The 26,922-nt window shown below is 46.2% G+C and overlaps 1 protein-coding gene across 6 annotated transcripts in view; it reads left to right on the forward strand.

The window, feature by feature from the left end:
* Positions 1-26,922, forward strand: part of LOC129855118 (semaphorin-6B-like) — a 125,298-nt gene that overhangs the window by 91,371 nt on the left and 7,005 nt on the right. For all 6 annotated transcript variants that reach the window (XM_055922458.1, XM_055922459.1, XM_055922460.1 and 3 more), the window contains 6 exons: positions 4,675-4,806; positions 5,457-5,606; positions 6,442-6,621; positions 8,498-8,638; positions 9,523-9,600; positions 12,761-12,819. In XM_055922458.1, coding sequence (XP_055778433.1) covers positions 4,675-4,806; positions 5,457-5,606; positions 6,442-6,621; positions 8,498-8,638; positions 9,523-9,600; positions 12,761-12,819 — 740 coding nt within the window. The remainder of the gene's footprint in view (positions 1-4,674; positions 4,807-5,456; positions 5,607-6,441; positions 6,622-8,497; positions 8,639-9,522; positions 9,601-12,760; positions 12,820-26,922) is intronic.

Raw genomic sequence — 26,922 nt, forward strand, 5'->3', positions numbered from 1 at the left:
GAGGAGGAAGAGAGACAGAGAGGGGTACGCCATAAACCTTCCCAACCACGTGTGGTCCTCTGCACCATACTTTTAAAAGTCTTACCAGACAAATTGCGTGTTTTGGGAACAGCAGGGAAGAGGATTTGGTCAATCTGGAGTGGCCATTTTGAGATACTCTATCATCTCCCGCGTGTGCACATGTGCTAACAGTGTGGGAATAGTGGAGAAAGAGCTCTGGTTTAAGAGTTTCCCACCAGCTTCCCTTGATGTTTGCTTGTTATTCTTCTTGTTGTCATACCTACAAACCCACAATAGAGTTTACAGCCCCATGAAACAGCCTGCAGCTGCTCAGGCCTCTATCTCCAATCCTGGTCTATGATGTCAGCATTAGCTAGCCTAGCAACACAAACGCCAAATCCTCCTGGGTTTCCAGTTCTTCAGCGTGTCCACTTCTCCTGCCCCTGGTCCTTTCTGTCTGAGTGGATTAAAGAGAGGCTTGGGTTTCTTCTGAGCACCTGATTCTCCTCACAGCACAGGTCAACCTAACCCCCTGGAACTGCAGGAGGTCAGGGAGCTAGAGGAGCAGGGGAGGCTATGAGAGGAGGATATGAGAGCGCCTCCGAGCCTGCAGGTGAAAGGGAGGGGTGCTTTTTATAGCAGCAGGATAGAGAGACACTTTAAGAAGATACTGTAACATGGAGGTGAGACAAGTCCAGCTAGGCTACGCTTTATGCTATCCTGGGGCTAGGAATAGGTTTCGTTGTACTAGATTTGGCCTGACCAGATGGTGCCTGGTTCTCGGCTGGAGAAGTTCCCTCAGGGGAAGTGTAGGGCTCTCTGGGGACCCAGCCTCAGAGGAGCCATCAAGAAGACACAGTGTCAGAAGGAGGCGTCTGCAGTTGACAGGGGAGCTGGGAGGCTGTGACACCAGGGAGACAGGGTGGGAGTCACACCGGGATACGTCCACCGGGCCCTGGGTTGAGGCAGGAGGAGAATACACACTGGGGCCTTACCAGGTGATGAGGAAGCAGATGGGAGAAGTAAAGGAAGAGAAAGCAGACAGACATGGACAGAAATGACAAAGAGTTTGATTGTGTGCAGAGAGTGGAGAAAGAGATGGGGAGAGAGGTGGAAAGAGAGATTAAGCCCCAGGTGGAGAGAGAAGAGAGAGCGAAGCCGTAACAAAACATCCTCTCACCTCACCTTGAGCCCTAGACTGAAGAACTTCTTCCTACCCACTAGCCTCCATCAGCCGTCATGCTGTCACTGGAGCTGGAGCTGGGCTATAGAGAGCTGTCAGTCTGCTGGTTAAACTGTGAGGACGTGGTCTGACACAAAGTCTGACCACTCCAACAGCCTCCTACAGCACAGAGCTCAGCCTGTACTGCCTGTCAGTCAACCATCAGCTCCACACAGACAGAAATAGAATAAGCATAGTATGAACAGAGAGATCATTTGCATTACCTTTTTATTGGCACAATAAAACCAAACTAATGTCATGTCATGAGCAAAGATTTGAGCAAATGAGCAATGAGAGAATGAGAAAGAGATCAGAAGAGAAGAGAAACAGAGGATGAAAGAGCAGAGATGAGGGAGGGAGAGGGGATGAGAGAGAACAATAAAGAAATAAAATGGAGGAAGAAGAAGAGGAAGAGGACGAGTACAGAATACAGAGATATAGAACTGGAGGCAGGGTAGGCTGTCAGACAGGCAGGGAGCCTCACAGAGCCACTGACCTGCAGAGAGAACAGACATGGGCAGAGAGAAGAGAGAGTGGAGGCCACGCTGTGACCAGTGTACCGCTGGCAGCAGTGTCACATGCCAACATCTGGTGCCTCCTGTGAGAGGCCTGTAGTCAGCCTGAAGCTCTGCTACAGCACACTGGCATGGGGCGCATTCATATTCTCCATACAATGTATGAATAGCAAGCGAGTGGGAGAGAGGTTGACCTGGTCAAATGCTGTATGAGGTTAGCATGGCACCTTGCTGGAAAAAGCCTATGCTTACTCAGAAGAGGTAAAACTCTGACAGCTTACTCAGAGAATCCCTGGAATTCTCTCTACTGGCAGGCCAAGGTGCACAGGGCAGCGCAAAGAGAGACCATATAAGATCCTCTGTCTGTGTGTGTCACTACTTGACCCTAACACTGGAGTGATGGAGTGTTGGTGTGAGTAGCAAGGTCTCACTCCTTTTCTCTCTACTGTTTTCAAGCTCTCTCTCTCTCTCTCTCTCTCTCTCTCTCTCTCTCTCTCTCTCTCTCTCTCTCTCTCTCTCTCGCTCTCTCTCTATCTCTCTGTCTCTGTCTCTGTCTCTCTCTCTCTCAATTCAATTCAATTCAATTCAATTCAAGGGGCTTTATTGGCATGGGAAACATGTGTTAACATTGCCAAAGCAAGTGAGGTAGATAATATACAAAAGTGAAATAAACAATACAAATTAACAGTAAACATTACACATACAGAAGTTTCAAAACAAAAAAGACATTACAAATGTCATATTATATATATACAGTGTTGTAACAATGTACAAATGGTTAAAGCACACAAGTTAAAATAAATAAGCATAAATATGGGTTGTATTTACAATGGTGTTTGTTCTTCACTGGTTGCCCTTTTCTTGTGGCAACAGGTCACAAATCTTGTTGCTGTGATGGCACACTGTGGAATTTCACCCAGTAGATATGGGAGTTTATCAAAATTGGATTTGTTTTCGAATTCTTTGTGGATCTGTGTAATCTGAGGGAAATATGTCTCTCTAATATATCTAATAATAATAATAATAATAATAATAATATATCTAATAATATCTCTCTCTGTCTCTCTCTGTCTCTCTCTCTCTCTCTCCCTCTGTCTCTCTCTGTCTCTCTCTCTCTCTGTCTCTCTCTCTCTCTCTCTCTCCCTCTGTCTCTCTGTCTCTGTCTCTGTCTCTGTCTCTCTCTCTCTCTCTCTCTCTCTCTCTCTCTCTCTCTCTCTCTCTCTCTCTCCCTCTGTCTCTCTCTCTCCCTCTGTCTCTCTCTCTCTCTCTCTCTCTGTCTCTCTCTGTCTCTCTCTATCTCTCTGTCTCTCTGTCTCTCTCTCTCTCTCTGTCTCTCTCTCTGTCTCTCTCTGTCTCTCTCTGTCTCTCTCTCTCTCTCTCTCTCTCTCTCTGTCTCTCTCTGTCTCTCTCTGTCTCTCTCTCTCTCTCTCTCTCTCTCTCCCTCTGTCTCTCTCTCTCTCTATGTCTCTCTCTCTCTCTCTCTCTCTCTCTCTCTCTCTCTGTCTCTCTCTCTCTGTCTCTCTCTCTCTGTCTCTCTCTCTCTCTCTCTCTCTCTCTCTCTCTCTCTCGCTCTGCGGTGCTCTCTCCCTATCTCTCTTTATCTTCCTTTCAGCACCTCTGTAGCTCTCTCTCTTATTCTCTCTCACCCTCACCTTCTCTCTATTTCACCCCCTCTCTCAGGACATAGTGTCAGAGCTGGGAAAGGGAGAAGGGAGTGGGTGTGAGGTAGCCGGCAGGCACTGAGTCACTCTTTCAGGTTTACTTTGTGCTGTACAAGAGAAGTACTAAGTCACTCTACAGACTCACGTGTCGTCTTACCAGAAACAGGAGGTTTCAAAATGAAGAGAAGGACCCTGAGAAGGAGACAAGAGAGAAAGAGAGATGCTCGTATTCAGCCCCTGTTGTCCTGACACGTCACTCTCTCTCTCTCTCTCTCTCTCTCTCTCTCTCTCTCTCTCTCTCTCTCTCTCTCTCTCTCTCTCTCTCTCTCTCTCTCTCTCTCTCTCTCTCTCTCTCTCTCTCTCTCTCTCTCTCTCTCTCTCTCTCTCTGTCCCTCTCTCTCTCTCTCTGTCCCTCTCTCTCTCTCTCTCTCTCTCTCTCTCTCTCTCTCCCTCCCTCTCTCTCTCTCTCTCTCTGTCCCTCTCTCTCTCTCTCCACTAACTACTACAGTCTAGTCCACAGTAACAGCACTGTAGTGTTTGGTTCAGTCAATTGTGGGGACTTTTTTTCAGAGCAGATGTTCCATTCTGGGTCAGTGAGTTCAAGAGGAGTTTAGCAGCAGCCAAGTTGTGTAGGCATTTTATTGGTACATGTCTTATGGACTCTATAGTATTGTCTTCAGAGTGTTTCCTCTTTCCTTAACTACTCATTTCCTGTAGGCCTATATTCACGGATTCTAATACAAAACGTAGACTGAGTATACAAAACATGAAGAACTCTTTCCATGACATAGACTGACCAGGGGAATCCAGGTGAAAGCTATGATCCCTTATTGATGTAACTTGTTAAATCCACTTCCATCTGTGTAGATGAAGGAGAGAAGACAGGTTAAAGAATGATCTTTAAGCCTTGAGACAATTGAGACATGGATTGTATGTGTCCCGTTCAGAGGGTGAATGGGCAAGACAAAAGTGTTAAGTGTCTTTTAACAGGGTATGGTAGTAGGTGCCAGGCGCATCGGTTTGAGCGAGACCTTGTAGAGTCCATGCCCCGAAGAATTAAGGTGGTTCTGAGGGGGGAGGGGGGGGGGGGGGGGTTGCAACCCAATACTAGGAAGGTGTTCCTAATGTTTGGTATACTCAGTGTACATTTCACATACCAACTTCAATGTCATACAGGACATAATCTTTATTGTCCATTTCTGTTTCATCCAGTTCTATCTATTTAACTATCTATCTACCCCTACCTTATCCATTGTATCTGGTTCTCTCTCTGTAGTATCCCTGGTTCAGCAGTGTGTGCCTTCGACATGGAGCAGCTGGCTGGGGTGTTTGATGGAAGATTCAAGGAGCAAAAGTCACCTGAGTCTATATGGACCCCTGTTCCTGATGAGCTCATTCCCAAACCAAGGTACTGTATCACATAACATAGAGCATTGATCTACTGTATGAGTCTAGTCGTGTAATACTATGTTAGCTGACTTATAGCTTATAGCTCCTTTCTCACAGTTCAACATTGGTAATGTGAGCTTGTGCCTAAGTACTATGGTACTTTCACCAGCAGCATACCACCCTGCATCCCACTGCTGCCTTGCTTCTGAAGCTCAGCAGGGTTGGTCCCTGGATGGGAGACCAGATGCTGCTGGAAGTGGTGTTGGAGGGCCAGTAGGAGGCACTCTTTCCTATGGTCTAAAAAAATATATCCCAATGCCCCAAGGCAGTGATTGGGGATATTGCCCTGTGTAGGGGGCCGTCTTTCAGATGGGAAGTTAAACGGGTGTCCTGACTCTCTGTGGTCACTAAAGATCCCATGGCACTTATTGTAAGAGTAGGGGTGGTAACCCTGGTGTCCTGGCTAAATTCCCAATCTGGCCCCTCATACCATCATGGCCACTTAATCATCCCCGCCTTCCAATTGGCTCATTCATCCCCCCTCCTCTCCCATGTAACTATTCCCCAGGTTGTTTCTGTAAATGAGAATGTGTTCCCAGTCAACTTACCTGGTCAAATAAATCAATAGAAATATTGGTCAGCCTGTGCTAAGCCCTGTTCCCTCCACAGGCCAGGAGGCTGTGCCATCCAGGGCTCCAGGTTCAACTCATCCAATGGTTTCCCTGATGAGATGTTGAACTTTGTGAAGACCCACCCCTTGATGGATGAGGCTGTGCCCTCACTGGGACAGAGCCCCTGGATTGTCAGGACCATGGTCAGGTGAGGCTCCACTGTTCTCATCACAGACATCAGATAAGACTCACACACACAAACATACTGTTCTGTTGCCCTGAGATATGGCTGTAGACTTCTATGGTGTCTTACCATGTCTCAGGGCAAACTGTGTTGAGGGCTTGCTAACAAACTAAAACATGGACCCATGCACCCAGACATCATTTGCATGAACACACAGGCATTAGTCTGTGGACTGGTGCTCCTTCTGTTTATGGCAGTCACTCGATCCGCTCACTGTGAGGGTTTTCTGCAGGAGGCAAGCAGCTGGGATGCATCAAACCCCACTGGCCACCAGCCGAGCCCGAGCAGGGAGGAGAAAATGAGTGTGACAAGTTGTATGTGGACTATTAAATACCCAGTGGTACATTAACTCATACACACAGGACTCATGTACTTCAACTGCGGTGCTATTGTCTCAAGACAAGTCCATTCATCTGAATGATATTAATGAGTGCTCTTGGTAATTAGTTCTGTATGTAAATGAGATGAATATTTTACTGTGTGAATCTCATTTAGTTGGTCTGGAGTGTCAATGCAGTATGAGTAGACAGTGAGAGGCATGCAGGTAGGCCCTATTCCAAATTGAGCCCTAGACACTACCCTAAGTAACTTCATGTACGATTTGATAGGATCATTTAAGCCTAATTAAAATTGTAATAGCAGCTGCACTATGCCGTTTGACAGACTAGGTGGAATTAACACCATATTGCTTACTCCAATCCTCTCAGGTCCACACTAGGGGTCAACATGGGGTTGGATAGACTGTCTTTATCTCATTGGAATGACTGTCTTTATCTCCCCACTATATCTGCCTGTCCAGGTACCAGCTGAATAAGATGGTGATGGACACAGAGGCTGGCCCCTACCGGAACCAAACGGTGCTCTTCCTGGGCTCCAGCCGGGGGACCATCCTCAAGTTCCTGATCGTCCCCAACTGGGACAACACTGTGTCCAGCAGCAATGTCTTCCTGGAGGAGCTGGAGGGCTTCAACCCTGACAAGTAAGGGTTAACAGGTTATTGTGCGCCCTGATCTAGTTGCAGGTAGCCTAGTGGTTAGGTAGCCTAGTGGTTGCAGGTAGCCTAGTGGTTGCAGGTAGCCTAGTGGTTGCAGGTAGCCTAGTGGTTAGGTAGCCTAGTGGTTAGGTAGCCTAGTGGTTAGGTAGCCTAGTGGTTGCAGGTAGCCTAGTGGTTGCAGGTAGCCTAGAGTGTTGGGCCAGTAACCAAAAGGTTGCTGGATCAAATCTCTGAGCTGACAAGGTAAAAATCTGTCATCCTGAACTAGGCAGTTAACCCACTGTTCCCTGGTAGGCTGTCATTGTAAATAATATTTTTTTTCTTAACTGACTTGCCTAATTAAATAACAAATGTAAAATCTCTTCTCTGCTTCAACTGAGGGGGAGATGGGGCTCATTTTACTATAGCGGAGCAGCACAAACTTACCCGGCAGGTGAAAGGAGGTTCCAACCGTAACTTCGCTACCCTTCAAAACAATGCATTCCTTTAGGTGTCAGCGCAATGTTCCATTACACAAACAACTTACATGGGGCGCAGAGGAGTCAGATCACAGGAACAATTAGTTACGGCTGCAGCAGTAGCGGCGGTGGTGCCGGTGTATGAGTGTGTTTGGAAGTGATTTGCTGTGCGGTGACGGTTGCGTGACTGTGAGCCTGGTATAGGGGTGTATGACAGGGCTGGCAGTCCCCCTCATAGCAGGGAGCCAGCTAATCAGTAGACAGGTAATAGAGAAATCAGATCAGCATTCTCCCAGCCTGCCCTTCCTTAACCCCAGACCATCTCTCCTAATGGGTCCAGGGTAGATAGACGGGCCACCGCTACCATCACCGGGGCAACGGGAATACAAGACATCACAGAGAGAGATCCACAAAGCCCAAATTGGTTTGTGATTGGCTGCCATAATGAACCAGGAAATGACGGGGTGAAAATGGAGAGACTAATGGTCCACACTTTCATTATTCTCGCTACCTGTCTCCATTTGATTCTTTCTTACTTTTACTTGTTGCTCGTTCTCTCTCTCTCTCTCTCTCTCTCTCTCTCTCTCTCTCTCTATTTCTCTCTCCGTCTCTCTCTCTCTCGCCCCGTCCGTCAGTCTGGTTTCTCACGTAGTGGATGTTTGTTGTGAGGTATGACTCACAGCTTGGCCGTACCGTACTGTAATAATAATTATAATAATTTATTAAATTTCTGTAGAATCTCAAACCTGTAGTGTGTGATAAATTCCCCCTAATGACTCCTCAGCTCTCAGACATGTTAAGTACCATAAGCCCATGCATGAGTCCACATATGTATATAGATCGATACAAATCCAGCCTACAAAGGAAGGTGTGTGGAAGATATGGGAGTGCTAAGTGCCAATTTGAGCTAATGCAGGGTGTAGCTGGTGGCTTGTTTGATGTCCATCCAACCCTAGACCTCACCCATCAGCCATCAGCACCCTGCATACTAAAGATGACACTGTGACAACCAGGCATTTCCATGCTTCCGAATGCACGTTACTGCTTTTACTGCTATTGTTGTGCTTTTATTTATATACTGGTTTGAGTTAAACTGGTTTGAGTTATACTGGTTTGAGTTATACTGGTTTGAGTTATACTGGTTTGAGTTAAACTGGTTTGAGTTATACTGGTTTGAGTTATACTGGTTTGAGTTAAACTGGTTTGAGTTATACTGGTTTGAGTTAAACTGGTTTGAGTTATACTTCATGAAGCATTAGGTGTGAAGAACTGAGCAGTGAGTGTTGTCTTGGTGTCACGTGTATTGAGATCAATATGAAATAGAGTAGGGTTCTGTGCAGTCAGTGTGTGATATGATGTTTGATATTGAGGCGCATTAATACGTTAACTCTGTGTGTGTTCAGGTGTGGGGAGGACACTCCGCAGGGGAGGCATCTGTTGTCCCTGACTCTGGACCGGGTGAGCCGCTCTCTGCTGCTGGCCTTCCCCTCTTGTGTGGTCAGGGTCCCTGTGGCACGATGCCAGCTCTACTCACGCTGTATGAAGTAAGTCACACACACACCTCACACACACCCTACAAACACATCACTGTCCTCTGTAGCTCACACACACTTTTCAGCCACATACAGTAGATCTGTCACTTACCCTAAGCCCCGCCCAGTACCGATCATTAAAATCACACCTTTAGTCAGGCCCTAAACCTTCTGCCAACGTTAAAAAACGCTACCCTCAGTGCACCTAAATACTTTACCACATCCCCAAGTGCTCTTCAACAGATCTGTAAATCCAAAATACCACAACACAAGTCTTACTTTCTTGCCTTTGGGCCTTGCTGATCCATCACTGAGTCGTATTGCCTTGATGCCAGCAGTCTCCAGACCTAGTGAGGTGTGACATGCAGTAAACCATATTTCACATTTGTAATGTGTTCACTGAACCTGGGGACTCATACATGTCTGTAATGTGTTCACTGAACCTGGGGACTCATGTCTGTAATGTGTTCACTGAACCTGAGGACTCATGTCTGTAATGTGTTCACTGAACCAGAGGACTTATGTCTGTAATGTGTTCACTGAACCTGAGGACTCATGTCTGTAATGTGTTCACTGAACCTGAGGACTCATGTCTGTAACGTGTTCACTGAAGCTGAGGACTCATGTCTGTAATATGTTCACTGAACCTAAAGACTCATGTCTGTAATGTGTTCACTGAACCCGGGGACTCTTACATGTCTGTAATGTGTTCACTGAACCCGGGGACTCATACATGTCTGTAATGTGTTCACTGAACCCGGGGACTCATACATGTCTGTAATGTGTTCACTGAACCCGGGGACTCATACATGTGTGTATTCCAGTGCACATTTGGAATGGATCCATGGCCTGGGTGGTGCATCACTAAAGACCGTGTTTACTCTGTTTATCTCCAGGAACTGCATCGCCTCCAGGGACCCCTACTGTGGTTGGACCAGGGGAAGCACCTGCTCTTTCCTCAGGCCCGGGACTAGGTGAGGTGCTGGGGGTGACAAGGGCACTGCTCTGGCCTCTGTCTGTCTCTCTCTCTGTTCCCTGTCTGCTATGGACCTGCCCCGTGTCTCGCTGGTACCTTTGTACTCTGTTTTGTTTCTTTCAGGCCTCTGTCTGGGGTCTGTTTGGTCTCTGTCTGGTCTCTATCTGATCTCCATTTGGTCTCCGTCTGGTCTCCGTCTGGTCTCCGTCTGGTCTCCGTCTGGTCACCGTTTGGTCTCCGTCTGGTCTCCGTCGGGTCTCCGTCGCGTCTCTGTCGCGTCTCTGTTTGGTCTCTGTTTGGTCTCTGTCGGGTCTCTGTCGCTTCTCTGTCTGGTCTCTGTTTGCCAGCTGTTTGGTTTCTGTCTGATGTCTGTCTGGTCTGTACCTCTTCTGTCTGGTCTGTACCTGCTCTCTGTCTGGTCTCTGTTTGGTGTCTGTTTGGTGTCTGTCTGCTCTCTCTCTGGTCTGTACCTGCTCTCTGTCTGGTTTCTGTCTGGTGTCTGTTTGGTGTCTGTCTGCTCTTTGTCTGGTCTGTACCTGCTCTCTGTCTGGTTTCTGTCTGGTGTCTGTTTGGTGTCTGTCTGCTCTTTGTCTGGTCTGTACCTGCTCTCTGTCTGGTCTCTGTTTGGTGTCTGTTTGATGTCTGTCTGCTCTCTGTCTGGTCTGTACCTGCTCTCTGTCTGGTCTCTGTCTGGTGTCTGTTTGGTGTCTGTCTGCTCTCTGTCTGGTCTGTACCTGCTCTCTGTTTCGTCTGTACCTGCTGGACCACCTGGGTTGCTGTAACACTCTTTGTTGGTACTTAATGAGTTAGGCTTAGGTTCTGACAGAGCCTACAGTTTATAAGCCTGCAGCACAAGCTGTCACTGCACAAATATGCCCTCATTTAGTTTTACTATCCTGTCAGAGCGAGCTGTGTTCATTCATTCATTCCTCTATGATGTCTGCTATTGCCGTTGTGTGTTCACAACAATGCTGCATTTTCAATACAGCTTAATATCCAGAGCTGGGTGTACGTCTTTGTCAGGGTTGTGTGGGTCTTGTGCTCCTGCCATAGGAAGATTCCTGCCTGTCTTGGCAGCTCACCTCTTGTTCTGGTCTGTAAACCCTCCCCGCTCCCACACTGCTCCCCCACCGCTCCCTCCCCGCTCCCCCACCGCTCCCTCCCCGCTCCCCCACTGCTCCCTCTCCGCTCCCCCACCGCTCCCTCCCCGCTCCCCCACCGCTCCCTCCCCGCTCCCTCCCCGCTCTCCCACCGCTCCCTCCCCGCTCCCCCACCGCTCCCTCCCCACTCCCCCACCACTCCCTCACCGCTCCCTCCCCACTCCCCCACCGCTCCCTCCCCGCTCCCCCACCGCTCCCTCCCTGCTCTCCCACCGCTCCCTCCCCGCTCCCCCACCGCTCCCTCCCCGCTCCCCCACCGCTCCCTCCCCGCTCCCCCACCGCTCCCTCCCCGCTCCCTCCCCGCTCCCCCACCGCTCCCTCACCGCTCCCTCACCGCTCCTCCACCACTTTCCCTCACGTCCACCCAGCCCAGTGAAATAAAATCTGTCTTTAGAGAGGCTGCTTATTGATTTATGTGTGCAAACAGGTACAGTGCCAGCAGTATCAGACAACAGAGCCTTAAAGAGCACCTTACGGCCTCACCGTTATACAGTTAAGGCTCCTGTGTTGTTTCTGATTTGATTTAGCAAGGGCGGTCAACTTACCCATCGATCCTGTATCGAGTGATGCGCCAGTTCTAGTTTGAGGATGAATTCCATTTGGAAAAGTCAAAACAATGCTGGGCAATGAAGAAACTCTCAGTAGTTTGCAATATAAGACTGTAATATGGACTATAACATGGACTGTAACATGGACTATAACATGGACTGTAACATGGACTATAACATGGACTGTAACATGGACTATAACATGGACTGTAACATGAACTATAATATAATATAATACTGTAACATGGACAGTAACATGGACTATACTATAATATAATATAAGACTGTAACATGGACTATAACATGGACTGTAACATGGACTATAATATAATATAAGACTGTAATGTGAACTATATAAAAAGAAAGACAATTAAGTTCCTTGATTAGTTTATGTGTTGATATTGTTTTATTACTTTAGGTGTTTTGTGCCTGTTTATCAGACTTTACATTCATATTGCTCAGTTATAACTGTACTGGTAATCTGGCCTCCTGTAGACAATTCGTCCATAAACAATTGAGCATTTTCTCAGCTGAAGGTATTGTTACAAAACATTGCCATCCTACCCATCTACTCTAAAGATTACAGCCTGCATTTAGCCACCACAATATACCCTCACTACAATATACCCTCACCACAATATACCCTCACCACAATATACCCTATCAGGGTGAGCAATATATTCACAATATACCCTATCAGGGTCAGCAATATATTCACAATTACTGTAGCCTCCAACCTCTTCAGTGTAAACTAACTTTTCAAAGTCACTCTCAGGCAGTAAAACACTCAGTTGGCCTGCTTGTTGTCTGGGCCTTTTTAACTAATTGCAGATCGTAGAGCAGGGGACACATCCCAGTGAGCTGTCTGTGACTGTTGCTGTGCAGCCTGCCCTCTAGCCCTGGGCACTTTCCATGTTTAAATTACATCATTGGACGGGGGCCATTTTGAAGTCAAACTGCAGCCATTTCTCCTCGTTAGAGGGCCTTTATGGTATACATTCACTAGATTAGAATAACTAGCTGATGTTTCTCTGGATATGGGCCATGACTAAGAGTGGCCTGCTCTCTCCAGGGGACTATAATGCACCTGGTCTGGTCTCACTGCCGCTGGAACTCACTGGTTTAATTTCCTTTTTATTTTGTCGCTTCATCATATAATGTCAGAGCTCCCTTTAGTTTTCCAAGGTCTCATATTACCAAAGTAGAAATGGTAAATTGTTTTTAAAGTACAAGGGGAAAGAGCATATCCAGACGTGCTTTCAGAGGTGGGGGTATACTGTACAGTATTAGTACTATCAACTTCACACTAAAAACTCTTCCTGTCCTTTCTGGTACATTTCATAGTGTTTTGTTTACCAGAGAAAAGCAGAAAGTTCTGTCAGACCAAAGCATTTACACTATGTATTGTTAGTGTCCGATGATAAATGACTGCGTCTTTCCTCTCTTCCAGACTGCCGTTTGAGCAAGACGTAGAACACGGCAACGTGTCACACTTGGGCGACTGTGACGGTGAGATATGTTATTCTTTCTGTTTATAGCCATCCTATCAACCTGTGTTGAGAAGTATTAGTGTTGATTCTGTGTTTCTTACGTAATTGCCTTCTCTAGGGTAGAACATCATACACTACTGCTGCCTAGCTCCATATCATCATTGCCATGATGAAATCCCCATGTCTGTTTTACCCATCTTTGTTCTCCTCTCTGTTTTCTCTATCTTTTGGCAATGTTTAGAATCTTTCATTTTTTTCTCTTCCCTAGCTTTGCTTAATTTTTTCCACTTCTGGCTAATTATTATGCATCTCTGAGAAGACTCGCCTTGATTTTTTCCTAGTTATGTTCTGTTACGAAAATGAAGGTGGCACAGCAAAGCGATTCCTCGGAGAGAAATCTCCTCGACTCCCGTGGCTCTTGATCCCACCGCTAATTCTGATGAGACATGCGTGCTCTCTCCACCTCTTCAAGTTCTCAGAGTTCATCTGCCATGCACCTCGAGAGCCACTCAGATATATAGTACATAACGGTCACACACGTGCCTCTAATCCTGCATCAGAGGGGCTGTTTGAAGCTGCTCTCCCACCCCTGGACCTCTCTGGGTCCTGCTCTTTTTATGTCTACGGGTGCTGGGCCGGTGGCTTGTCATTCTTGCTCTAAGCTTGCTTGACCCTGTGTGGTCAGAAGAGATAGAAGTGCATTATCCTCAGCTCCGAATGTGGCCAGGATTCTCCAATCTGAGCTGTCTTTAATAACGGTTCTGATACTGACATGACAAACGTGTGGTGGCCCTGACTTCTGCTGACAGAGGTGCTGTTGGTTGTCTCAAGATGAATGGTGCTCCGTAGCCCTGCGTACGCTTGTCAAAAGGGTGCGCCAGAATCAGTCTATCAGCTGCCAGAATCATTAGACACTGTGTCTTAGATAGTGATGAACTTCTGCTTCAATTTCCTCCTCCTATTGATGCTAAATCTGTTTTTACAGCACATAGTTTCCCCAGTGTACATCGCTCACATGGTCTACACAGATCTCTGTATCTTTGTATCTATCAATAGACAAGACAGTCTGTGGAAGACAAAAAGCTGTAGAAAAGAGACCAGTTATGACATTTCATCATTCATAGTGTTACTGTTTGAAACCTGTGAAGTATCGTCTTCATTCTCACATCACACACACACACACACACACACACACACACACACACACACACACACACACACACACACACACACACACACACACACACACACACACACACACACACACACACACACACACACACACACACACACACACGGAAGGCAGGTGTGAGTCTCCAAAGCTCTGAGGTAGATTAGAAAGAAGGATATCAGTCCATATCTCTCTATCTGACATCTGTCTGAGTCTGTAGCAGGCAGATAGAAAAGAGCCTGCCGTGCTCCATCCATCTATCTATGGGTTAATGCAGCATTCATCACCATCTCCCTCCTTCTCTCTCTCCCTGAGTGAGGGAGCGTAGCCAGGCTCTGCCGCTCCTCAGTGGTGCCCCCACTGCACACACACAGCGCCGGGCTAGGGGCCACCGAGCTGAAGCCACAGCCAAACTCCAACCAGACCCCCCCCCCCCCCCCCCCCCCCCCCTTTTCGGCGCCCCACAGAGAAAGATGGATGGACAGCCCTGCTAACAGCCCATCTTACTGCCTGTCCTTCTCCTTAGCCAGAGAAAAGTACCCCTGGAATGAGAGGAGGGGGAATCGATTTTCATCTCCTCTTTGGCTCGATCTGAGTCTAATAAATATCAGGAGTGATTCTATAAAGCAGTGTGCAGCCGTGATGGCTGAGGGGCTGAAGGAGGGGGTGAGGGAGGAGACATGGCTGAGCCCGGGGTCCTGGACAGGGGCGTGACAAATGGAGTAAGAAGGCCACCGCCGTGTCTGGAGTCACTGTGTTGGCACTGCTCCCGTTAGCGACAGCGTGACGAGGCAGTTACTCTGTCAGTTGGCACATGGAGGCTGCCTACTCCTGCTCTCACACCTCGCTTTTGCTCTCCCTCTCCATCTATCCTTCTACAGTATCAAAGTTAGAGCATGATTCAGTGCAGGAATAGTATATCCCATGGTGGTCTACCTCAGCCCAGCCCAGGTTAGGAGAGAGGCAGTCACTGTCTCTCTTCCTCTACTCAACAACACAGAGATCAGTTCAGGACAGGGGCTTGCGATTTCCCCCCTGAAATGTCAGACGTTTGGATGCCTGACTCCTCTCAATCAGGCCTGATCAAAGCAGATGGAGACATCACAGCTTTTAATTGAGCTGACCTGTGGTGAAGGGCTGCTTAGTCAGATGAGTCCAATCAGAGCTCTGTGTCTGTGTGTGTGTGTGAGCGAGAGAGGGAGAGCCTGTGTGAGTTTGTGTTTGCATGCGCGTGGCTCTGCATGCTGAGGGTCTGGGCCTATCCTACCTCGCGTCAGCCCACAGCCTACAGCTTAATCACTCTGTCCCCAGAGCAGCCCAAGCCTAATGCTGGACTTAGACTTTTAATCATGTTTGAGTTGAACCCAGTCAGCTCTGAAAACTCCTCTAAACTTGTCAGGTAATCAACACCAGCAGTCTAAACACAATAATGAGCAGGATTTGAGTTCGGGCGTCAACTGATTGTGTAACGTGTCAGCTCCACTTATGAGCAGCTATTCCACCACGCGACTGCAGAGTGCAGGTTGTCCAGGTCATGACCTAACTTGCAGGAGTATCAGTTACAACAGGGTAAGCTCAGCTAAGTGTCAGGCTAGACATCAACCGTCTATTATTTCATTTGTTGAAAGGGACCTTTAACTCTCACAAAATGTAAAACTATGTACATAGGAAAAGGCTAGAACCCTGTAGTGGTGTTTCTTCACCCAAAAGCTCCAGACAGCTTGGTACCAGTGATACGGTTCCAATGCACCCACTGGCTTCACTAGCAAACGCTGTGGGAATCAACAGGCATTTCTGTTCGCACAAGAAGCTCATCAGCTAATGTCAACTGTATTAAACCAGGCGTCAAATGGGAGAGGATGCTGTCACTGCAGGAGAGAGTCACTGGCACGATCACTTGTTCCAAGTCAACGCATTTCAAATCTACCTTTTCCCAGAAAGACGTCTCAGGGAAGCCGAGTAGGTTTCCGTCTGTGTGAACCAAGACAAAACGCGATAGTCAACTCTTACGATCCTTCGCTGCTCGCTCACCATTCACTCCTTCCACGCCGCCTTGAAAGCACTCAGGCATAATGACAGACCCTCACCATCGAGCGAAGCCATTACAGATGGAAGCAATTATGGTGCTGTGAAAATATTTCTCAATGTAAGGCGGTGTTTTGCCCTGGAGAACAGCGGGTTGCAATCACAAATTAATTGAGGTCCACAGCACAGCAATGAAGCGAGAGCAGGAGAGATCTGACGCGGTTGCTTCATGTTAGTGGGTGACAACTGCAAGGACTCCGGGGGAGAGGAAGCGGGAGGGAGCATTTGTTAGCACATTTACCACATTCTAATTTGTGTCGGTTAGAGGCCTGAAAGGAGCCGGAAAGATTAGTGCTTTATATTTTCATTGTGGGAGCAGTAAGTAGAGTTTTTAAACCTCTAGATGACAAATGCATTCCCTGAGGCTGAACCCAGCAGAGACACTGCAGCAATCACTCTAGGAGAACTGCTCTGTCTGAGATCTTGGTGACCTTTACTACGCCGAAGTCATCCGTGCCCGACCATCAAAGATCTGCTCCTCGCACAACGAGAAGGAGGAGGGCGACCCACACGCCCCAGACGCCAGCCTTTGTTCCTCTCACATACGTCTCAGCCACAAAACAAAGATCTGAGACGCTTGAGCTGGGCCTGTCCTACCTGCTGTCTGACGAGAGGTGCAGGTTTGTGAAATGTGAGGGAGTTTCAAAGTGCAGCATCAAACCTGAATATCTAGAGAGGTGCGAGGACTCCTGAAGGATTCCTTCTCTTTCATGTGGGTCTCTCTTGTGAGGAGTGTGGTGAGAAGAGAGTGGTAGGAGAGAGAGTAGGCAGCAAGGTGAAAACTGATGGGTATCAGAGAGAGCATGAAAGGACAAACAGCTGCCGTGAGGTGCCGACCGAGCCAGGCCGATAGCTGGCTAACACACCGCCATCAGGCCTCTGCGTGTCAACAGGAAATAAAGAACCCCATAGACACAAATTCATTCTGAACTGTAAAGTGCTGATCTGGCGAAGGATGATTGACTGCCTCAGTCTACTGAATTCTAAGGCCTCACGCTGCATGGCTGAGGAAAAAGTGTTCAGCAGTTAGTTAAGTCCCAGAGCCCCATAATGCCTCATTCCCAACCCTCACATAGTGACATCGTCTCTGAAACTCGTGGCATTATCTCTCACTGAGACTATAATCCAGCATGCTGTTCCCAGGTAACATTCGGCCTCACCTCACTAGTCTCAACACCCAGTGTATCGATCACCTTAAAGGGATTTTGTTCAATTCAGCACAAAAGCTGTCTATCTGATGCCTCATCTCACTGAGGATTGGTCTCATTGTTGTACAGGAGGATTTTCTAAAGCCATGGACCTGTGGCGGAGCGGCGGTATGGTGCTGAAGGCATTTCATTAAGCGTGTGTCGTAAATCAGAGGAGCAGGGCGGAGGAGCTGATTCAATCAGCCAACCAGATGGGCTGGAGTCTCAACCAATGCTGGATGATTTAATCATCCCACTACTAAACCTTAAACAGTGTGTGATGGGAACAAATGCAATGCTACAACACTGAGGTGTTAACACCAAAACAAATAGTTCTGTGTTTTCAGCTGGCGGCCATACTGTGTATTCTGGTGCGTACAGCCATGCCACACTAGATTTCTGTCTACAGCATGTGAGAAAGATGAAGTTGAAATTGCGAGGTACCTGATTGGAGAATGAGCGATTGTAACCCTCGGTGGATCGTTAAACTAATAACACGGCCCGGATTTTGAATTTATTGCCTGTGACATATCTTTTGAATATTTGTTATTAGTTTCCATGGTGTGCTTTTCCTTCGCACCTAAATTGAGAATATCAATTACTGCCCAACGCCAACCATAACCGTAGGCCATGGGGTGTAGTAGTGGGAAAGGGAGAAAAAAGCGACATCCCTCCGAGACGCATTTTTCTGGAAAACCATTTATTTCAGCACGTCTTCCACAGTCCACAGCCCAGATGTTTTATTTGGATTGTATGCAGCTGAAAGTGCTAACAACCTCAACCTTGTTAAGCTGCTCCTAAAGGCTGGCATGATAAGAAAAGAAAGGTCTCAAAATATAGGCCCACTAATATAAGCCCACTCAGTGTGGAACATGTGAATAGAAAGTGTTACAAAATATAACACAAAGGAACCCGTCAACTGACCGACAGTTTCCCTCTCATCAAATTGAGCATGGGATGGAGTCAACTTCCTGTGATAGATATGAATTGAACACACACCATTATTAAAACAACTATGCTCTATCATTTAGCACAATGGCATTGTAGCAGCACAGTGGACTACTGTGTGGATGCATTTATGATGGAATAAGTACCTTGAGCCCGAGCTAGTAAAACTTAAATCTGTCCTTTACTAATAGGGCGGCTGAAAACCTGATTCTATTAGCAGAGTTTTGTGGAAATGTTATGGAATTTTAATTGAAAACACATGCTGGGATTCATAAATGTTTTACCATATTGATCAGTAGAGGCCACCTAGACCTGCCCTTATAAGGTTCTACACAACCTCTAGCCAGCTCACTCAGTCATGACTCTTCCTTGGTAATGTAGTCAGAGGAACTATAAATGCCTTGATTATCAACCCTATGAGTAAACACAATGTTTATGATGTGGCAAGGCTATGGAGCTCCAACATGTCTGACCACAGAGCAGTGGTGGAGGGAAGGAGACCACACTGGAGAGGAACCCAGATCAGAGAGAGAGACAGAGAGAGAGAGATGGCACGGCAGCCCCACTTCCCCCCCCAGGAGGCTGAAAAGATCCTCAAAACGTTCTACAGCTGCACCATCGAGAGCATCTTGACTGGTTGCATCACCGCTTGGTATGGGAAATGCACCTCTCTTGACCGCAAAGCGCTACAGAGAGTTGTGCGGACAGCCCAGTTCATCACTGGGACCAAGCTCCAGCCACCCAAGCCATAGACGGTTCACTCTGCTACCTTCCGGCAAACGGTACCGGAGCATCAGCTCTCAGACCAATAGGCTCTGAGACAGCTTCTACCCTCAAGCCATAAGACTCTGAAATAGCCAGACTGCTAAGTAGCTTTAGTTAATGGTACCCAAACTATCTTCACTGACTCTGTCTTGCACTGACCCTATGCACACTCACTAGACTATATATACACACCATATACAGTACATACTCACTCACACATACTACATTGACAAAAAATACACACACATTCACATACACTACAATCCTCGTACCTCTGCACATTGATCTGGTACTGGTACTCCTTGTATATAGCTCCACATTGATCTGGTACTCCCTGTATATAGCTCCACATTGATCTGGTGCTGGTACTCCCTGTATATAGCTCCACATTGATTTGGTACTGGTACGCCCTGTATATAGCTCCACATTGATCTGGTACTGGTACTCCCTGTATATAGCTCCATTCTTGTGTATTTCATTTTATTCCTCTTGTGTTACTATTTGAGAGAGAGAGAGAGAGAGAGAGAGAGAGAGAGAGAGAGAGACAGAGAGAGACAGAGAGAGAGAGAGAGACAGAGAGAGACAGAGAGAGACAGAGCGAGAGAGAGAGAGAGAGAAGAGAGTGCCTAGAGTCTTTCTTTAAACAAAGATAGAAATAATGGTAGAAAGAGTACTGAGCCATGAGTGCAGGCATTGCATTCAGTCCATAATTCTCATATATTACATACACACACACATAGATACACTCACATAGACACACACACTCACGTTTATATATACTCCAGTGTCCAGTTTATTAGGTATACCCATCTAAATCCCTGTCGGACACCCCTTTGCCTCCAGAACAGCCTGAATTATTTGGGGCATGGGAATGTTGCTCAATTGGTATCAAGGAACTTAATATGTGCCAGGAAAACACTACCCACACCATTATAACCCTGCCACCAGTAATTACCGTTGACACCAGGCAGGATGGACTCACGCAGCTTATGCCAAATCCTGACTCAACAGGAACAGGAATTTGTCCGACAAGGCGATGCTTTTCCACTCCTCAAATGTCCTGTGTTGGTGATCGCATGCCCACTGGAGCCGCTTCTTGTTGTTTTTAGCTGATAGGAGTGGAACCCGGTGTGGTCGTCTGCTGCAATAGCCCATTCCTGACAAGGTCTGACGAGTTGTGAGTTCTGATATGTCGTTCTGCACGCCACTGTTGTAATGTGCCGTTATTTGCCTGTTTGTGGCCCGCCTGTTAGCTTGCAAGATTCTTGCCAGCTGTTTTCGCCCACAGGACTGCCGCTGACGGGATGTTTTTTGTTTGTCGCACCATTCTCTGTAAACCCTGGACACTGTCTTGTGTGATAAGCCCAGGAAGCTGGCCGTTTCTGAGATATTCAAACCGTTTTACCCATTCTAACATTCAATTGAATAGTATTCAATGCCTCTCTGCCGGCTTTATATAGCAAGCCACGGCCACGTGACCCACTGTCTGTAGGAGCGAACCATTTTCGTGAATGGGGTGGTATCCCTAATAAGCTGTCCACTGAGTACACACAGTACACACATAAAATGACACGTGATATGCAGAGAAACAGTGGGTCCCTAGGTCAAAATCCCTCAGATCATTCTATAACACCGATAATGTCAGTCGCTTTCAACCTCAGATGCGTTTATGTCATATGCATGTCCATCAGGAGTGTTGCTGCTTTGTACTGTAGTTTGAAGGCAGGATGTGTTTCATGTGTGAGCCAACCCACTCTCTGGAACAGTAGTTCCATATCCCCAGCCTGTTCTATCCCCTACTGCAGCAGCCAGCATCACAGTTAATAACTGCATGTTTCCAGTCACCACATACCCACCGTCACTGACACCGCGTTGGGTTTGAAAATCAATAACTTCACCGCTGAAAGGCCTGCCAATTTGTGAGCATGGGCATAGCAAATCCATACACTGCCAGTGTTTTAATGAAGAGAATCTTAACTATTGTGGCTCTTCATTAGGCTGGCCTACTCCGAGCCAGGGTCCATGGGGGGAAGAGAGGGAGAGAGGGCAGGAGGGAGCGAGGGAAGAGATGGAGGGTGGAGGAATGAAGGGAAGGAATCAGAGGGATATCTCTGGAGATGCAGAGAGAGACAGGGGAAGATTAACGGACATGCCACTGGAATGGAGGAGGAGAGAGGAAGAGCAGATCAGGGAAGCGAGGGAATAGAAGACGGGGGCTGCAGATGAATGGAGAGATATGGGGAAGATTAACGGCAACATAGAAATGAAAGAATGTGAGCCCTGTAGCTTGGTGAATACACAGAAAAAAACAAAAACAAATACATGGCAGTTAGTTAGTGGGCCTCAATAGCTCAATTTCCCTCCGCCTGGCCCATTTCTCCCTACCTCCAGCTCTAACTAGGCTTCTCCTGCCTCCGCGCTTGTTCTCCTGTAATTGGAGCTGCAAGCCCAAGACGTGCTCAGCGTTCGTCAGGCTGACAGTCAGGGCGGCTTCCATTAAGGTTTAATAAGTGAGTCGGCGAGGAGAGGGTTGCTGTCAGCCTGGTGGGGCAGAGAGAGACCTGCCCCCCTCCCCTCTCTTCCCTCCTCACCCCTCCCCTCCCTGCTCCAGCTGCTTTGTCTCCCCCAGCCACGGCCACAAAGCAGAGTGGCTCCAAAAGCGACACTCACTAATGGCCTTTCAGACTGCGATGTTCATCGTCTCTCTGTGAGGAGAAAGAGAGAAACACATTGGGTCTGAATGGGAGGAGAACGTGCTGCTCCAGATATGGAAGTTGCATTTCAATGGTGGTTCATTCTCATTACCAGGAAAGGGCAGCCCTCATTGCCACATTCTCCAGCTGAGCCATGGAAACACAGACACTCATCGGGACCTCTCCCTCACACCGAGACCACAGCATATTATTGCACAGTACACAATTTAATGTGAAGCACCATAGTGAACCCCGGCCCTGCATTTTTAGGGCGAAATGTGAAAGGGTGAAAGGAATGGTGAACTCCTCCTCAGTATAAGTGAAGTATGAATAGGACTGTTGTGGTTACCGTATTATCCACACACCAGTAGTCATGAGTCATGACCGCAGTAAAATTTCATGTGACCGCTGAGTCACGGTAATCTCCTCATATGCACTCTGGACATGCGTTGGTAGGACCCAACTTGCTAACAACCGTCAGGTCACTAATGGTCTGGTACTCAGGGCTCTACTGTCCCTCCATCACGTCCTAACTGCCTGGTACTCGAGTCTCTACTGTTCCTCCATCAGGTCCTAATGACCTGGTACTCAGGGCTCTATTGTCCCTCCATCAGGTCCTAATGACCTGGTACTCAGGGCTCTATTGTTCCTCCATCAGGTCCTAATGACCTGGTACTCAGGGCTCTATTGTCCCTCCATCAGGTCCTAATGACCTGGTACTCAGGGCTCTATTGTTCCTCCATCAGGTCCTAATGGCCTGGTACTCAGGGCTCTATTGTCCCTCCATCAGGGCCTAATGGTCTGGTACTCAGGTCTCTATTGTCCCTCTATCAGGTACTAATGGCCTGGTACTCAGGGCTCTATTGTCCCTCCATCAGATCCTAATGGCCTGGTACTCAGGGCTCTATTGTTCCTCCATCAGATCCTAATGGCCTGGTACTCAGGGCTCTATTGTCCCTCTAACCAATCTGACATCAATGCAAATGCAATCCAAAATCAAATCAAACACTTATCATCAAAACAGTATCATAATTTTAAAACTCACCTCGCTGTGATGATCAATTTGAAGAAGTTCAACAACAGGTTGAAACTGAGTGGAAAACATGGTTGTTGTGGATGTTATTTCAAAGCCTTAACCCAAAGAAATACACATATTAGAGCTTATACATATGCATGGACCTATATGTATATATTTTTTTTAAAGATTAGAACCTATAACCTACTATAATAGAACCTATAACCTATTATAACCTACTGCATATTACGCACAGTAGAAAAAACATTTATTAAACTCATTAAAGATGTCTTTGGTACATAATTGGTCTAGCCTATACAAAAAAAATTACACCAATTCTTGTAATTGAGTGTGGACTGTATTATTATGCATACTGGATGGACTAGTTACCTTCTGCTACGCTCCAAAATGTCTATCCATGAGTCTGGGAGAGAACGTATAGGCCTAGGCGATGCTGTTGGTTCATTGATTGTGCAGGTTGGCTTACAGAGTTAGCCTGCAATAGTGAATTACCATTTTATTTTGAATTGTCTAGTATTTTATACATTCATAATGAATAGGCTGACACATTACCTTTAGCTACAGAATATCTCACCATCGGGAGTTTCCATCTCCTCTCTCCTTCCTTCCTTTCTCCAGCGTGCAGAGGGAGGTGCTGTCAACAGTTCAATGAATTATGTTTCGCTGCGAAAACATTTTACTATCAATGTTCCCGAACTGATTTTCCTTGCTCCCAATTGAAGCACTGGGTAGCTGCAGGACCAGGGTTGGAGAGCCCATGGCGTACAGAGATTGGGCGGAATATCCCCTGTCGCACAGCGAGAGGCTGTATGCTCCTCAAACAGTGGTTGATGCGTGAAATAAGTGTTTTCTTTAAGCCCAGACATTTCTATGTACAAATGTGTGAAAGCAGAGTTTTGATGGTTGCCACTAAAAAGAGGAGGATCCCAGCTGCTACTATATTGATTTCTAAGCTGCTCATATTAAGCACATGTTCCTCTATAAAACCGGAGTAGCCTACCCTGCATGACTGAAAAACAAACTGGTGGGAAAGCATTCATTATTTCAGTGCATATGGATGACATGTCTTTTTTCTCCTGCCCCTGTTTCTGTTTCTGTTCCTGTCCCTGGGCCATTCTAAATGTAAACACATTTTACATTTTAGTAAAGACACGATTCAATTTAAAGTTGATCACTTGATGAGACATCAGCATGTGCAGACTGAGGCAAGGAACAGAGCGTGAGCTTTTTTTGCAACTTTGTCAAATCGTCAATAGCCTATAGTCACATCATGCAGCCCATATACACCTTATGTACATAACATTAGGAACATCTTCAAATGTGGACTCCAGTGCTTCCCACAGTTGTGTCAAGTTAGCTGGATGTCCTTTGGGTGGTGGAACATTATTGATACACACCGGAAACTGTTGAACGTGAAAAACCCAGCAGCATTGAAGTTCTTGACACACTCAAACTAGTGCGCCTGGCACCTACTACCATACCGCTTTCAAAGGCACGTCATTCTTTTGTCTTGCCCATTCACCCTCTGAATGGCACTCATACATAGTCCATGTCTCAATTGTCTCAAGGCTTTTAAAATCCTCCTTTAACCTTCTCCCCTTCATCCACACTGATTGAATTGGATTTAACAGGTGACATCAATAAGGGATCATAGCGTTCATCTGGATTCACCTGGTCAGTCTATGTTATGGAATGAGCAGGTGTTCCTAATATTTTGTACGCTCAGTGTATGTTTGGATTTCTAAGACATTCCAAGGTTTGTATCATTCACAACTAAAGTTGCCAAATAACTCTAAATCTAGCGTACAGTATTATCACTTTTGAGTTCAACATACAGAAGCCACTTCATATGCTTACTCACTCCGGAATGGGAAAAATATCCATTATATTTTATTCAGCTAAGTTCAAATATATTCTTCTTATTATAAAATCATATAAAATAATGTCACGGGACTTATTAGCATATATTGTCAGCTAAATGAACAAGCCAACAGTCTATGGCATGGAGCATAAACAGATAACACACAGTAGGCCAACTCATATTCTTTAGACCTGACTAAAATAAATTATGGATTGCTGTATATTAAATGAACTTACTAGACTTTTTAAAATTCCAAAGGCATGCATCAGCGGCTTATATGTGGCTTGTATGAGTGGAGGCCTGGAGATGCTGAACATGTTTATGTTAATAAATGGTCAATTATTGTGAGACCTGCAGTCTTTTGCTTGACAATAACTGGCTGACAAAATTTCATGACCACCAAGTATAAACATTTCCAGATGTGAATGAAATGATGGTCCAACGTTGTTTAAAGAGCCATAAAGGCTTGTGGTTTTTAGGAATTACCAAACCCAAGAACCAATTCATTACCTTATTGTTTTATTCCTAAACCAGAGGCCTCAGTAAATAATACGAGAGCAGCAGCACCATAGCCTGAGAATGACATTTATTCCACTGTCTCCTCTGCTGCCTGGCTGCCACTGAACATTGAGGAGCACAGTACTTTCCAGAGTTATGTAATAGATACTGCCAGTGAATCCAAGTTGAATATTGGCCCGAAAAGGGAAAATAAATAGTGCATGAATCAGGGATATGTTTAGGCTGGCCAAGTGGTGATGCCAACAATGTGTTTATCTCCGCCTAAGGAGAGAGAGAGCGAGAGAGAGAGAGAGAGAGAGAGAGAGAGAGAGAGAGAGAGAGAGAGAGAGAGAGAGAGAGAGAGAGAGAGAGAGAGAGAGAGAGAGAGAGAGAGAGAGAGAGAGAGAGAGAGAGAGAGAGAGAGAGAGAGAGAGAGAGAGAGAGAGAGACAATTAGCAAATGCCAGATTCAATATAAATATCACAGAATATGGGTGTTTAGCCGAATACACAAACACAATGGTAGGGACTGTGCTTAGCCAGCAGAACTATGAGCTCCCTATGTGACAGTTAAAGGGAAGGAAAGAGGGAAGAAATAGGAGGGAAAATCAGTCACGTTAATATGAAACCAAAAAACATACATCCACAATTAGTATTTATTAGGATCCCCGTTAGCTGTTGCGAAGGCAGCAGCTACTCTTCCTGGAGTCCAAACAGGAATAAAACAATTACATCACAACAAAATAATAGGCTACATCATAAATAAAACAGTACATAATACAACACATTGTTACATTATTACTCTATTATTACAAATGTACAATATACAATTTACAATACTACAATAATTCTATCTATATTGTGGATTTTAGTTTTTTTGTTTAGTTTATTAATTCAACCATTTAAAAAAAACAAGCACACATAAAACTTCATACATGGTAAATCATGAAGGATAACACACAATAAAGCCTGGGACCTTCCTTTGTGGACCTCTTGAAACAAGATGGCTAGACAAGATCCAACACGGCTGAACACAGTATGGCATTGAGATAATAAAACGTACAAACAAAGAAGAAGAACATCTATCTCATCATTACTGTTACTTCATAGGGGTCATTGATATGGGCACAGAAGACATAAAACTGTTTTTTACTTAATATTTAAAGCTCCCTAGATAGGACGCCGTTTTTATGGGCAGAGGCAACTCATTCCACTCTGAGGCTCCAGTATACATTTACATTTACATTTAAGTCATTTAGCAGACGCTCTTATCCAGAGCGACTTACAAATTGGTGCATTCACCTTATGACATCCAGATGACATCCATACAAAAAGGTACCTTTCTCAGCATTACTCCTGAACCTGTATAAGCACCTTAGCAACATCTGGTGCTGTGATTGTGTGCATCCCAAACATGGGGAAAGTAATCAGTTAAATATCTGCACGTAGAACCATAAAAACTCCTATAACCCAAACTCAGTCTAATCTGGGACACCCTATCCTCAAAAGCCATGTGAGTATGTGGACTCATCTTCAATACTACCCTGATCAGCTTATTCTGGGCTATCTGGAGCTTCCCCTTCATAAGCTTAGATAAGCTCCAAAACCAGGAAGTACTAGCGTAGTCAAAATGGCATTGAATGAGGACAGTGGCTAGCACTCTCATGGAGTCCTTATCAAACAGCTTGGATATTCTAGCCAGAAACTTAGTCCTGGCATTAACCTTCCCTAGCACCTTATTGGCCATGCTCACACCTCCCAAGCTTCCATCAAGGATACATCCCAAGTAGCTAACAGAGGTTTTAGTAGTCAGCACCTCACCCCCTAACTCCACTTTGATTTCAGAGGACCTACACATTTTAGGACTGGACCCCAAAAT

This window comes from Salvelinus fontinalis, chromosome 5 (genome assembly GCF_029448725.1).
Source record: "Salvelinus fontinalis isolate EN_2023a chromosome 5, ASM2944872v1, whole genome shotgun sequence".
NCBI classification, from domain to species: domain Eukaryota; kingdom Metazoa; phylum Chordata; class Actinopteri; order Salmoniformes; family Salmonidae; genus Salvelinus; species Salvelinus fontinalis.